Genomic DNA, 14865 nt, shown 5'->3' with positions numbered 1-14865 from the left:
CAAAATGCTTCTAGCAGGTAATTTTTTTAAAACAGTAAATAACACCAGAAAATAGTAATGGGAAAGCATTTTAGTTGAACTGCTCAGCTGTGCTAAGAAAACATTGCTGCGAACGTTAAATAAAGTATGTAATGGCAAAGGCGGACTGGTGATGCCTGAGAAGGCAGAAACGCGAGGCCGCGTTCCCACCGAGAGCGCGCGGCGACGAGGCAAGTATGCACTGACGCCTGCAGGGGTGTCTGTGTCCCTCACCCAGAGGGAGGCATGTATGACTTCACCTTTATCGCGCAATCTGCTCTCCGAGGTCTAAGCGCTTCGCAGCACCGCAATTACCATGAGAAATGAAATAATTTCTCATCTATGAAGTCACCAGCATTCCACGAACCTGACATTTGCCTGGCTTTTCAATCTTAAGGGACGGTCAGTTTGACTGCTCGATCAATCTCCATCCAATATTTTAACCGGCATGGAACGTTCTCAAAAATCTTTCTAGCTGCATACGCCCAACACCGCACTCAATTACATTTCCGACTTGTGGCCCAAAAATCTCTCTAGGCGCAAATACCTCTGTTGTTGATATTTAAAAAATCGTGTCCGTTGCATTGACGGCTGGTGACATACAGGGTGGTGGTATGGGCGCAAATCCCTCCGCCATTCCTCCAAGACAGCACACGTCACGTGAGACGCAACCACAGGGTGGACCACTGACTTTAGCATCACCACGGTACAGTGGAAGCAGCCAGGCCGCCGCTCAATCACGGATCAGTGGGAGCTCCTCTCACAGCATGGGTGCCTGTGTGGGACTGCCAATTCATTGTAACCTGGGTGCCGGAAGGTGGAGATCTTCGCAAGAGGACATGCGAACACCTTGTAATACACATCCCCCCTTTCACTTTTTGAAATCAAACTTAGGAGATGCATGAAATATTATGAATTAAAAGTCATAAATTACAAAGAAACGGGTTATATCATCGGAAAAACTTCACAGCACCTACACTAAAAAAGAAAGCATGCGTCACCTGCAGTTACAATTGTATTACCTTATTGGGGTGTGCGGGTGTCTGTCACCATGCCCTATTACTGCGGACAGTTCACATGGTGAACAAGCAAACTCACCGCTGCAGCCCGGCTTCAACAGGAAGCCAGGCAACCTTTGTTGGGACGGGGGCGGGGCCGGACAAATACAGGAAGCAGACGGGAGCCTACCCCGCGCTCCTGTGCCCGTCTCAGCTAGCGGGGCTCCCGTGCTCGTGGAGAGCCCCGCGGCCCCCGCCTGTTAACCAGAATGACCCGCTGGCTGCCGAGGGACACGCGAGAAGAACCTGGTGAGTGGGTGTGAGGGGGATGTGTGCGCGCCTGTGTCTGTGTGTGCGCGCGTGTGTGTATGCGTGTGTATGTATGCGTGTGTAAAAGAGCCCGATGACTGGTTGGTGGGGGGGGAGGGGGTGTGTACCCGAGTGTCTGTCTGCCTAGCATAGCATGACGCCACTTTCTAGAAGATGCACGCTGTTTAAAAGCGGTTTGCAAAGTCTCTCCGCAGATTGTAAAACAACTTTCATAAAATGCTGGCTTTAATTTTGAGGTGTACGTGAACGTTGTGATAGGAACATACCTGTAGCTATGACACAAGTCATGTTTACAAGCGTGCCCCAAACAGCAGAACGCCAGCACCCAGCACTACACGTCTTGAGAAAGACAAAACCGAAAGCGAAACAGCGCACACACAGCAAGCAGCCAGCAGCAAAAGCGCGCTCACGAGGACAAATCTGAGACAGCAGAAGCGCGTGGCCGAACGCTGTCTCAGATTCCCAGGAGACTGAAAACAATAGTTGTCGAGCTAGATGCATGCTTCGCATGCGCACTCTAGCTCGACCTAAAAACACTTTATTAAAAACCATTATGTCTACGTCACTACACCGTTCTGTACATATTTAGTTCATCAAAATATAGAGTTTTGCAGAATCAGCTCTGGAGGCTCCTTTAGACAGCATAGGGAGCCCTCCAGTAAATAAATACAAATGGTGACACGATAGGAACGGAATACAAAATAAAACAAGCATTGGCATAGTCAGTAGGTCTCGCCTTTGGGACCATATAAGTGGTTAGCCATGCAACAGTTGATGTGGTTGCAACAAGGATATTATGCTGCATAACTAAATACTTAGGTGAGACCTATTGGCTATGCCAATGCTTGTTTGTTAAGGGGTCCGTAAATAACAGGAGGGTGAAGGTTGGGAAATAGCACCTGTGTAACAGTCAGTGAGAGAGTCAGTCAGTTAGTTAGTCAGTCAGTCAGTAAGAGAGTCAGTCAGTTAGTTAGTCAGTCAGTGAGAGAGAGAGTGAGGGAGTCAGTCAGTCAGTCAAAGAGTCAGTGAGAGTCAGTCAGTGAGAGAGAGAGTAAGACAGTTAGTGAGAGAGAGAGCGTGAGGGTCAGTCAGTCAGTCAGTGTGAGAGTCAGTCAGTGAGAGTCAGTCAGTGAGAGAAAGTGAGAGAGTCAGTCAGTCAGTTAGTCAGTCAGTGAGGAGTGAGGGAGTCAGTCAGTGAGAGAGAGCGTGACAGAGTCACTCAGTCAGTGAGAGAGCCAGTCAGTGAGAGTCAGTAAGTGAGAGAGAGAGAGTGTCAGTCAGTGAGAGAGATAGTGAGTCAGTTAGTGAGAGAGTCAGACAGTCAGTGAGAGAGTCAGTCAGTCAGGGCGTGTCCATATCCCTTGAATATTCTGAGAAGGGTAGTTCCATGTTCCTCTTCTCCCTTGCAGTCTCTCATCCGCTTCCCAGCATCAGGTGATAGGGCTTAATGGAAAAAATGGAAGAGATAGCCACCCACACCAGCTACCAGCGATGAGGGCAAGTACAGCCCATTTACTGTTGCACGTGGCTTAGCTGCCTTAAAAATCCAATTGTTGTGTTATGTGGGTATGTCTTAAACACTAGAAACATCTGGGGCTGATTTGCCTGAGACACAGTAGACTTGTCTCCTCACAGCCTTTCGTTGGCTCCCTGGCATCTTGTTGGTGCACTTCAAGGAATAAAGAGAAGAGACTGGTAACCACAGCAACATCTCTGGAAACAAGCAGCGAGGGCATATGCGAAGCACTGACTGCTTCAGCCGGCTTTAAAGCTCTAAGAGGCACAATTCTACTAAGGGGTGTGTCCTTAGCCCTTAGAATATAAAAGACAGTCTCACTCTGAAAAAGCGCACTCTTCTCTCCACTTCTTTCCTTCACCTCCTGTCACCTGGAGATTGCATCTGTGTGGAGGAAGAGAGACTTCGGCATCTTCAGAAACTGGCAGCTCACAAATGAGATTGGATCATGGCATGCCTTTGATGTTAAGTCTCTTCTCCAAACTATACCTAGCCAAACTAGATCTTCAGTGGCATATCAAACAGAAAAATATGTAGATCCCTCAAGCGTGATTTTGTGAATCCAACTGTAATTGTGTCACTTGGGTCTATTTTTGCCCAAAGATTCACATAATTCTAATCCAAACTGAATGAAATGTCCTACACTCATTTAATTTCATAGAGTTAACCAGTTAACCGCATTGTGTTCTTGAAGCAATTCTCTGGCGCAGTTCTATTGTCCTCGTACCAATTCATTTACACCAGTCAGGGGAGCACATGTCTTCATAGTGGTCTGATCCATGTGCACACGCCTTCTGCCACCTCGCTGACAAAAGTCACTCTGAGTTGGCGTATCTCGACTTTTAGACAATTGGCTTGTTCACCTCAGTTTCATTAAGCACAAAACTTTTCCCATCTTGTGGGCTCAAACATCTCCTTCGATAACTATGTCTAGAATGACATCTTAAAAGCATCCTGGTAAATCAACAGTGGGTTGATGTTTATCCTAAGCCCTGAACCTGGAATGTTAATGTTTTTCCTCCATGCTTTGCGCAGTTGAAAATCAGCTGGACAACTCACTTGTCGCTATCAGATCTTGGGGAACAATCAGTTAAGTATATTTCTGCAAGTAATCTGGACATTCCTCACCACAGACTGTAGACAGTAACAAAGGACTCGGTGCCAGTAGAGCTCTTTCGGACTGCGGCTATGTGACTTCCATTTTCTCAGGTTCAGGCAGAGCTGCTGTTTGATTTTGTATTTTTTGAAGAGTGACTTTGCAACTCCAATTTGATGTCTTTCGTTAAGAAGTGAGAGAACCCTTGTCAACGTGTTTTATTCTCAAAATGTTTTATTGTGTCCAGTTTATGATTGTATGTGCCCCCTATTGTATATGAAAACTTCGGTTCGGTGCTCAGGCATACTTAGCGTCTTGCCTGTACTTTAAAAAATAAACAACCCCTGTGCTACTCCGATTAGCCAGGAAAGGTTGACCGAGAAAGAACTGAACCATAACAAAAGTTTCTTTCTGATGAGCTGAAGACCTACGATTGAGGCTCTTCTCCTGTATTCTGTTGTTACTTTAATCTGCTGTGTACTGTTTTAATACATGAAGCACTTCCATGCCAGTGTGACTAGAATGCTCTGTATACGCATCTGTAAAAATACATATGTCTTTGGGGCATAGCTGAAACTGAATGCACTAGAACTGAGCAAATTAGATTTTGATTATGTTAAAGTACAATCCGCCTGTGACTGACAACCCTTGATGCGTTTGTCACAATGAATCTGGTAGATATATTGAGTGTTGCATAGAATAATGTCACTCCACTGCAATATAGAGAGCACAATTCCCATTTACACAGCACTCCTATCGTAACCCCAGGCGTTTTGTGTAGCTCTCCTATACTAGTACCAGCCTGCTGAGAAAGTAGTAATCAGAAAAGAAGATTTCTTAACAGTAATTTGGGGCTAAAGTTAGCGTTCCATGCGACACAGGAGCATCCTGGAAATTTGGAGGCCCAGCACCCCGGAAGCCAGGGGCCAGCACTCTGAAAAGAAGACGAGCTCCTGGTTAGGAGAACAAGTTACAAAACACGACCCTCAGTCACCTACACTACCTACTAGAATAGGGCGACTAGCACCGAGCTACACGTCATTGTAATTTACAGTCAACTGTTGTGTGCATACACTGCGGGCCTTTTTATTGCGGCACCCCGCTGGTAAGCATTCCACAAACATTTTCCATCACTATGCGCAGAGGGAGATCATTTAATTAAAAGAACTATGTGGTCACGTGCTTTGTGCATCGTCGGACTGTAATGCTTTTATTGAACTTACCTTACAAGTGGGCAGTTTGGGCATTATTCTATCTACTTTGCTGGTCGAGTATGGATGCCTGCTTGTAAGGTTGCCCTGCTACGTCCTTTTATACTTCTAAACAGAGCCATGCCCCATCGAAAGAGAAAAGTTCAACTAGTCACCAACATGCAAGCTGCGTGGTGCACGCACGCTCGTGTGAAATCGGACACATAACAGATGGCACACTGCATGCCGCTGCTCGTAACCACAAGCCGTAGGCGGATACATTTCCTGGGAAAGGTGGGACATGCACCCGCCTTTGCCCAATTGCGTGCTGTCTTCGCACATAAAGCCTAATAGGAAAGATGCAAAAAAAAAAATCGCACAAGCGTGTGAAAAGTCCTGAGTGATTGCAAGAGGTCGTATTCCTAGAGCAACGCATGCACGCTGCGCTAGGCTCGACCTAAAAAAAAATAATAATGGATAATTTTTTACAATATAGACTTAGATAAAAAGTGTGATGTATAGGTAAGTTGACAAAAAAACATTTAATTGTATGAATTTCTGAGGCACTTATAAAATAAAAAAGTTCAAAAGATTTTGTGTTTTTATTTGCACTGTGTGAAATGTATTTATTTGTATGAATGAAAATTTATTTTAATGCTCTGTAAGAGCTGCCACTTTAGTCTTTTATTTCCACTTTATGTGAGGAAATGTGCAATTCCTTTTCTACAAATATTTTCTTAAGCGGATTGATTGAAAACCCATTGTGGTCAATACATTTCCAGGAAAACCATAAAGTGATCCATTTTTATTCAGACACATGCCATATCTCTTTCCTTCGGACAATCTACTGCTCTATTTCTATTTTCAATCATTAAAGTTAGAACAGCCTTTTTGGTCAGACACTAAACTGTAGTTTGATGGATATGAGTCTTAAAAAATGAGCAGGCAAAATTTAAGTATGCCTTTCAGTAGTTTGATAAACATGAAATAATTTTAACATTTTGGAAAATGCACGTTAAAGGTTATTATCTCCCAGTTCACCTTTTTTTCCTTTACCCTTTTTAAAACCACTGTTCCCCCTTTTTCCTTTTTCTGGGATACTGTTTTATATTCAGTCTTTTCCCTGCAAGCTAGCGAGCACAGAATTGACAAGAATGTATGATCCTCAAAGAAGATAATACTGTTTTCTGTAGCTTTAATCTGATGTATGCAAGAGTAACTTTGATAAAAAGAATGATTGTCTAGTTTATATAATTTTTGGGTTGCCTGTGAAATAATGTTTTGCATGTGTATTAATGATTTGTTTAACCTAAGAACTGTGTTTTTTTCTATTATTTTGCAGAGATGAACAATGACTATAGTTGACAAACTATCCGAGTCCTCTAACCCTACGGCGTGCCACAACCTGCCTTGCAGCTCTCTGGCACCAGGTTCGGGAGATATGGACTCGGGGTCTGCAAGTTGGGGTGTAGTTTCATCTTTAAATGATGTTTCAAAACACAAGATGTCTTTGGGACCTGTGCCTGGAGCTGCTGTTTATTCCAATTCACTGTTGCTTGAAAAAAATAAGCTAGTATCACAGACGGACCAGTGTAAGTTATAAACTATATGGCTAGTTTATGCTTATTTGTTCTCAAAGGTGTGTACTTTTTTATGGAGGAAATGCTTTAATATTGCAGAATCTGATGCATGGCTAATTTATAAATGGAATTATGGTACACAACTTGGTGTGCATGTAAGGAACATTTCATTTTCTAGTCTTAAATTGTAAAACTAGTTTGCTAACTTTTAGCTAGATATGATTATGGCGCCAGAAGCTTGTTATATTGAGAAGCAAAATGTCCTTGCTAATCTATGGCTTGTGGCTTTTAACAAATCTTGATAGTTGAAAGATCTTTCACGTAATTGTCTAAGATAAATTATCTAATTTTATGCTTTTAAATTCTCCATCATTCATCCTCTTTCTGAATGACAATAGAATGCGGGCTACAGTATTCTCTGACATTAAGCTGAGAAGCCTATTTCAGATTATAACTTGTTGGAGAGGTTCAACTACATTGTTGCCACAGTGGACGTGTGCCACTATCTAATAAGTCCGATCACGATTGGACATGTTTGTCGTCTGTTTGCTCAAAAAGGTAATTTGCCTATATATCCACAACATCCATGTTTTACCTGTATTTTAGTTGCCAACCATGATTTGGCTAAATTGATGTGTGAATTGTTTGCTCTATTATTTATTTGTTTCACAATGTAGACCTTTTGATCATTTGGACCATGAGTGCAGTTTTCAAACTTTCAACCTCCCCGAAGTTTAGTGTCAGTCCAGCAGTAATACAAAGGGAGTTAGGGTTAGTTCAGAGGTGCAATACAATGTTTCCTTAGTAAGAGAAGTCCTAATCAGATCACATGGTGACAGCAGGACAGGTACACATGAGGATGCTACCCAGTGGCGGGTGAGGATTCAGCATCCAGTGTGACAGCTTTGATATTGACAAACACTAAATAAACCATGGCTGGTATAGTATATTATGGTCTGGCACATGCTCTTTTTAGGGCTCGGGCCTAGTGTACACTGCGCATGCAGTGTCGCGCAGCGAGACTCCTTTTCCCGGCGTTTTGAAAATGGACCTGGAAATTCCACGCAGCTCGTGCGTGTTATTTCCAAGGTCCATTTTCATTGGCTTTCGCTTGCGTGCTGTTTTTTAACAGAACACGCAATAGGCCATAGGCGGTCGCGTAGCTCCGCCTAGGGCCTATTGGTGTCTGTTACGCGCACCAGAGGCCATATGTCTTCAATTATCGCGGCTTGACAGCCGCGATAATTGAAGACATATGCTCGCAGTGGCGCGCGCGTGCACCACTCGCATTTTTTTTTTTGTAGTTCGCGATCGCTTTCGATCGCTTTCATTTCTCGCAGATTCGTCTTGAGCTAATTGCTACTCTCTGAGCTGCAGAAGTATTAAGGATGACCAGTGATTGAGAAAGGGAACGGCCCATGAATATTATGTAGGCAGATTATATTTTTAGGATTGAGTGTTTAGCTTCTCAAATTTAGCCTAATTACTTGTAAATATATGCTGATAAAAAAGAAGACCAATTCTACTTTTTGAACAGCGTGAATGGACCGGCGAAGCTTTGTGGTGTAGAGGATTGTGAGATTTGGGAGTGGCCAAAAATCTTACCTAAGTTCTAAGCGTTAGCAGTATGAAACTGTTCCGTCCTTCAGGTCTACCTATAATACACTGGTTAGATTGGATGTCGGTGGATGATAGCCTTAACCCCCCCAAAATCGGTGCAAAACGAAATTACATCTTCTGTTTTTTCGAGAATTGATTTTGCTTCAAGTACTCCCTCACCAACGAATATGTTCTAAAAAGCAACTTTTTAATCTGTTTAATTCAGTTCCGTACGTTTGTGAAAAGACTCTGGTGGTTAACCTGCTCTGGACTTGCGCACATTTCTTCGGAGCAGAGGCGTGTTTATTCAGATATTTGAGCCGAAAGTGAGGCGGGCGAGAGATGCGGAGGCAGGATGTTCTATGTTGTTCTGCAGCGGGTGCAGTTTTTGTCCATGGCCCGAGGGGTGTTCCCGGCAGACCCGCTGTGCCAGAGCAGAGGTGCTAGGAACCCCAGCAGCATCTGTTGGACACCCCCTTTTGTCACAGGTCCTGTCTCAGCCATATTCAGCGCCATCCTGGCCCCTCCCTCCATGCCTACTTCTAGTCTGACGCTGACCGTGGCACTTAAACTGGCTGCCCCTTCTCCGTTCCCGCCTCCACCGCTGTCAGTGCGTGTGTACCGTCAGTGCGTGTACCCACAGTGCTGCTCCCATACTGTGTACTAGAAAACCTAGGGTACCCAGATAAAAAAAAATCAGTGCACCGACTATACCCAATGCAACAGGACCGAGGTTCCAGAGAGCACCTAAGCGAGGTCTTTCCGTTCCGGAGTGCACAGAAGGTGCCCGGATTAAGGTGGCAGAATTTTTGAGTCAGAGCCGGGCAGTGCTAAACCCCTCGGAATGGCTAGGAAATCCGCCTGCGTAACAGCTCCCACCGCCGAGGCTGTGCCAGGCAAAGTTACGTTCTCTCTCGGCCTGATATATACACAGTACATAGAAACAGGTAACACAGGCAGGAGTGTGCAGGGTGAGCAGTGTTCGAGTGTGCAGGGTGAGCAGTGTGTGGGTGTGCAGGGTGAGCAGTGTGTGAGTGTGTAGGGTGAGCAGTGTGTGAGTGTGCAGGGTGAGCAGTGTGTGAGTGTGCAGGGTGAACGTTGTGTGAGTGTGCAGGGTGAGCAGTGTGTGAGTATGCAGGGTGAGCATTATGGGAGGTCCAGGGCCAGCAGTGTGTGAGTGTGTAGGGTTAGCAGTGTGTGAGTGTGTAGGGAGAGCAGTGTGTGAGTGTGCAGGGTGAGCACAAATGACGTGCTTTGGTGCCAGTGAAGTCCAGTCCTTTCACTGGGACGTGGTTCTAGGCACCTAGAAGACCTGGCACATGTTACTTGAGGCACACTGGTGTGGTGGTGTTAAAGACGGGGGCACTGCCTTCAAAATCTTTGACTCCTAAGGGGGACCCCAATCACCTGCCAGCTCTTTCTCAGGAGCGCAACATTTCCATGCTCCTTTATCTGACCATAGCTTCCATTCCAGACGACAGACCCCGGTGTCTCACAGAGGATCACACAACACCACACAGACACACACCACACACACACACACGCAACACCACTCACACACACAACACCACACACATAACACTACAAACATAGGACCACACACACACACACCACACACACACACCACACACACACACCACACACCACACACCACACACCACACACACACACACACACCACACACCACACACACACACAACACCACACACACAACACACACACACCACACACACACAAGACCACTCACATAACACCACACACACCACACACAGCACCACACACACACACACAACACCACACACACACACACCACTACCCACACAACACCACACACACACTCACCACCACACACTCACCACCACACTTTCACCAGGCACACACACACACCACCAGCGGTCGGTGCACACTTTGAACAGGCACACACAACACCAGCTGTCACTGCACGCTTTCACCAGGAACACACACACCACCAGCCGTCAGTGCACGCTTTCACCAGGCACATACAACACCAGCCGTCATTGCACGCTTTCACCAGGCACACACACCACCAGCCGTCTGTGCACGCTTTCACCAGGCACACACACCACCAGCCGTCTGTGCACGCTTTCACCAGGCACACACACCACCAGTTGTTAGTGCACACTTCCACCAGACACACACACCTCCAGCCATCAGTGCACAATTTCTACAGGCACACACATCAATTGTTAACACATCCACAATTAACTATTGTAGCAATCACAGTATAGCACACTTTACTTTTAGGTTCAAATAAAGAGGGAGTTACCCTACTACATACAATAGGGACTAGGTAAGTAAAGAGGAAAAAAAACAAGTATGTCCCTGAGCTATCAACATCTAATCTTTACCAACATAACAGTCTGTGACTGGATACAATAGAGACAATCGCCTAAACCTTAGTTGTGTCAGCCAACACTCAAATAATCCACTTCAATCCAAACAATGTGATTTAAAAATAGTATCTTCGATTTATTACATATACATTTTAAAAACACTTTCCCCATAAAAATATTTTGTATTGATACACATTTTATTACAGAAAACAAATTCGACGCTGCGTTTCGGTGACTTCAAGTGATGTTCACCTTCTTCAGGACAGTTTTCTAAACAGTAGAGAACAATAATATTACAATTACATACATGTGTTGCTGACACTAACTCCTAAGGTAAGTCTAAGGGGCATTGCCATTGGGTCTGCAAACATACAACCGTTTATAGGTTGTGTAATTCTTATACTTTAAAAACATCCCTGGATCGTTATATCCAAAGGTCCAAACATTCAACTATGGGCTAGACATCCATTTAAAAACATTTTTTTTTTATTTAAAAAAGAGAAAGACCACATATATACAATTGTTTTCATAGCTGAGCATTACACAAGAGACTTGTTGATTTATCTCATTACATTGCTGCGAGAACATCTTAATGTCATCACACCTTACTTTTTCTATGAAGTTTCTAACAATGCTGGAATATGGAACTTTCACACTTCGGGGTCACTCCAGGTGTGTATCTAGAATTGTTTAAAGCAATTTTGTCAAACCATTTATTTCTACCTCCATTAGTTATTGGGTAGTATCTAACTTTTGTTCTATACATACCAGTCTTCAAGGAGATCCAAGCCGAGCCACCGTACTGGGTTTTTATTTAAAAAAATGTTTTTGTTTTCCAGTGCGTAGCCTGAAAACAGTAAATGTACTGAGCCCCCCATAAGTCTCTCTGTTATCTATTTAAATTACTCATTACAATATTATTTATCTATCTCATTACTTGCCTAAAATCAACTCGTCAAGAAGCCTGATAGGGTCTACTTGTCAGTCGCCACTGGATGTCATCTGAGCTCGAGATACCATTGTAGGTTATATTTCCAGAGGATAGTTTCTAAAGAATTTTTTTTTTTTAACAAGGAAAGAGGTAAGTCCCAAATCTTTTTTACTTCCATTGGTAATTACTATACTTCCCAATGTCCTTATTCAGAATTACCTGGTCCTGTATTTTAGAGACCACTGTACAGGGTTAGAGGTAGTCTCTCCTCAATGGACCTGTTGGTATAATAGAAATTCTAATATGAGTCTTTGCTGGGTTTGCTGTATCACCCTCCATTACTCTGTGTAAGCCATTCAATTACTCTCATGTGGGCTCTCCTAACTTTTAGACAATTAAAGATTTTAGTGCTGCTTCATCTTTTAATCTGGAGGCCTATTGGCATCCTGGTGTCTGCCTATGCTAGTAAAATTTTTTTTTAGTTATATAACACGTTTCCAGATTCATTAAGAACCGCGTTTACCACTTAATCATGTTTCACCCAACATATTGCCACTCCGTCCGATATTGGCAGTGGTCGCACTATTTTTAGCCCAAGGTTAGTGAACCTCTACATTATTTAATTCCACTGTTCTATTCTACTACTAACTGTTAGTTTATTCGGGGTATTTAACTTAATATAACTAAATGTTCAAACTATCATGCTCCCCCTAAGCCCTTGGACAGAAACCTTCCAGTAGTTGGATAATCACATCGTAATGTTAAACTATGTGGTGATAATATAAAACAAAACCCATCTTCGGGCGACTATTACCCCTGCTCCTTAAATTCCATTCACCATCTATTTACTCACCTGTATTTAAATTCACGGCCTCCCTGCTCACCCACCGGTCTCTCTTTTCTGATTTCAGATTCCAAGAGAGTGAGCCTCCATGTGTCTGTTTTTACGTAACGCGTGAGGAGGTCAAAGGTCATTCCTCGAGGCACACTATTAATGCTCCCGAAGTTGACTTTAATCAAAATGAGTTTGTGGCTTTTTGTGACTTTATCTCTCACGCTTGTCTGGGGTCATGTTTAGTCAAAATCGAGTTCTTTCATGGGCATTTGGAGAAGAACTTTAGGTCTATACGCGTAGTGATCACGTGACCCGGGTCAGAGATCACTATTGTTTATATTCCTCCCCGAGTGCCCTTCGATTATTATAACCTCATAGTTTATATTTTTCAGTAATCATGAAGAGCAGGAAGTACCCTATTCGTATTCCAGTACCCGATCTTTTCTAGTATTTGTTGTATTTATTCGCATTTCGTAATCCTAGGTCCCTTATACAACTATGGCGGCCATCTTGGAATATCAATACTTCCTATTTGGTCTTATGTTCCAGTGCATGTATGTCTCAGCGATGGAGTACTAATGAATGAGGTTCGCGGGTCATACTATTGTTATTATATATATCTTTACCACGAGTCCTACTTTATTTAATTTCACATCAGGATCTTGATTTGTATATGAGCCCACTAAGTTCCAGTCCAGCCACCTATTAGATCCGCTATTTGGTTTGTCTGGTGGTGTGTCCTCTAGATGGTGAGGGTCAGGTATGTCCTCACTCCTCCTTTTAATTTGGGATCAACTGACTATATAGAAAGCATGTCCCCAATCTCCCTACCATGAGAATGTAAATATCTGAATTTCTGATACTATTGAAATATGAAAGACGGGATCTATTGAATTAATTTTTCCCAATCTTCCCTGCTGTTCAGACCTCTCTTGACCGTGTTGAACAAACACAAATAGTACTGTTCACGTTTCTTTCTTTTAGTGGACTCATTTCCACCTCTAAAGGTGGTTTTGATTGTCTCAATACCACACCATTTTAGCTCCTCTATGGTGCGTTTTTCGCTTTACTTTTAAACATATTCATCTAAAGCGCAGCATGCCACCATTGCTACAATTCAAATCCAACCCACATAATTCCACTACACATCACATGCGTACACTCCATAACACATGACGAAAAGACATTGCCATTTACAATGCCATTAGCTCAAACTCAAATAAATCCGAGACCTATTGCATTTCCAATGCTTGTTTAACTTCTCAAAACTACATTTGCTTTTATTGCTTAATTGCTGTCATGCCCTTCATGTATGTGAAGTTTACAAGAATACAGCAGATCACTTGCTAAAGGACTGTATGAGGCAAATGTCCAAATCTATTGGCGTTACATATGAACAGTTGATTGACCACAAAGTAGAACTCAAAGGTGACCCTATTCACATATTGATTTGGGATTTTTTTTTTTACCTGGCTTCCTTTTTCATTTAATAGGTCACAGCACCCATTAGCTACAAAACCACATCTGGACTGTAGGCTTGGCTACTGAGGCATACATATTCCTCTAACAAGGAATCACCTATATACAGAAAAGATGATCATCACTGCCTCAGTTTTTGGTGCAAGGTTCACCCTAACTTTTTCATTTATTAAAATAATTCTCTTCAATATGCTTTTTTCATTTTTTAGAGAACAAAATGGCCTATTAAGTAATTTTGCTGAAAAAACAACTCGAATAATATTGTTTTTGAATGAATAGAAGAAGCTTAAAGATAACTAGGCAGTTTGGCAATCTCCCTTTCATGAGGAATAAATAATGCACTTCAGAGGTCTCCAGCACAGCATCCTTTAGCTGTGGAGTATGCCCTTGGCTACTTATAAGGAATCTATAGAAGAGCTCTAATGCCCAAGATTGGGGATGCCTCTGGGAGGTCATCTATTGTTTCTGCTCTGTGGGATGTGGGACCCTGATTACTGGAATCTACAGTTGCATTATTGTTTGACTAAAACTGGTTTGAAACCTGTGTTGTAAAAGCAACACTCAACGTTCCTGGCTTCTTAAAGGCTTTCCTATTGAGTTGTGAACTTGGGAGTATGCTGTATTTTCACACTTGTTTTGCTTCTTTACAGATGCAGGCAAAGCAATACATGATCTCTTTTTGTCAGTTGTTTCTTTTGTCAAAGTATGAAATTATTGAAGGATTAGCCTTCCTTTATTTCATGTGCTTGTCTGACAGCTACTCACTGGAGGAATACTTGTTTTGGATCAACATGCTTAGGAGGACATTTAGAGTCAGGGAAGCTATCTTTCTTGTTGTCATCAAACTGAAGAACCAGTGGGAAGGTATCCGTCTTCCTGGGGGCATGTGAAACCTACTCTGGCTTCCTTTACCAGAGCATGATGCACTGGAATTGCCAC

The 14865-nt window shown here is 43.1% G+C and overlaps 1 protein-coding gene across 4 annotated transcripts in view; it reads left to right on the top strand.

Moving 5' to 3' along the window:
* USP42 (ubiquitin specific peptidase 42) overlaps positions 1-14865 on the top strand; it is a 525507-nt gene that overhangs the window by 59265 nt on the left and 451377 nt on the right. For 3 of the 4 annotated variants that reach the window (XM_078665145.1, XM_078665143.1, XM_078665144.1), the window contains exon 2: positions 6491-6740. In XM_078665145.1, coding sequence (XP_078521271.1) covers positions 6500-6740 — 241 coding nt within the window. In that variant the 5' untranslated portion in view covers positions 6491-6499. Of the gene's footprint in view, positions 1-6490; positions 6788-14865 lie in introns of all 4 variants that reach the window. The other variant, XM_078665146.1, reaches the window with a different exon arrangement.

The sequence above is a fragment of the Lissotriton helveticus genome, chromosome 10 (assembly GCF_964261635.1).
Source record: "Lissotriton helveticus chromosome 10, aLisHel1.1, whole genome shotgun sequence".
Taxonomy (NCBI): Eukaryota; Metazoa; Chordata; class Amphibia; order Caudata; family Salamandridae; genus Lissotriton; species Lissotriton helveticus.
Note: the sequence above shows the minus strand (reverse complement) of the source record. Positions and strands in the feature narration are given on the sequence as shown.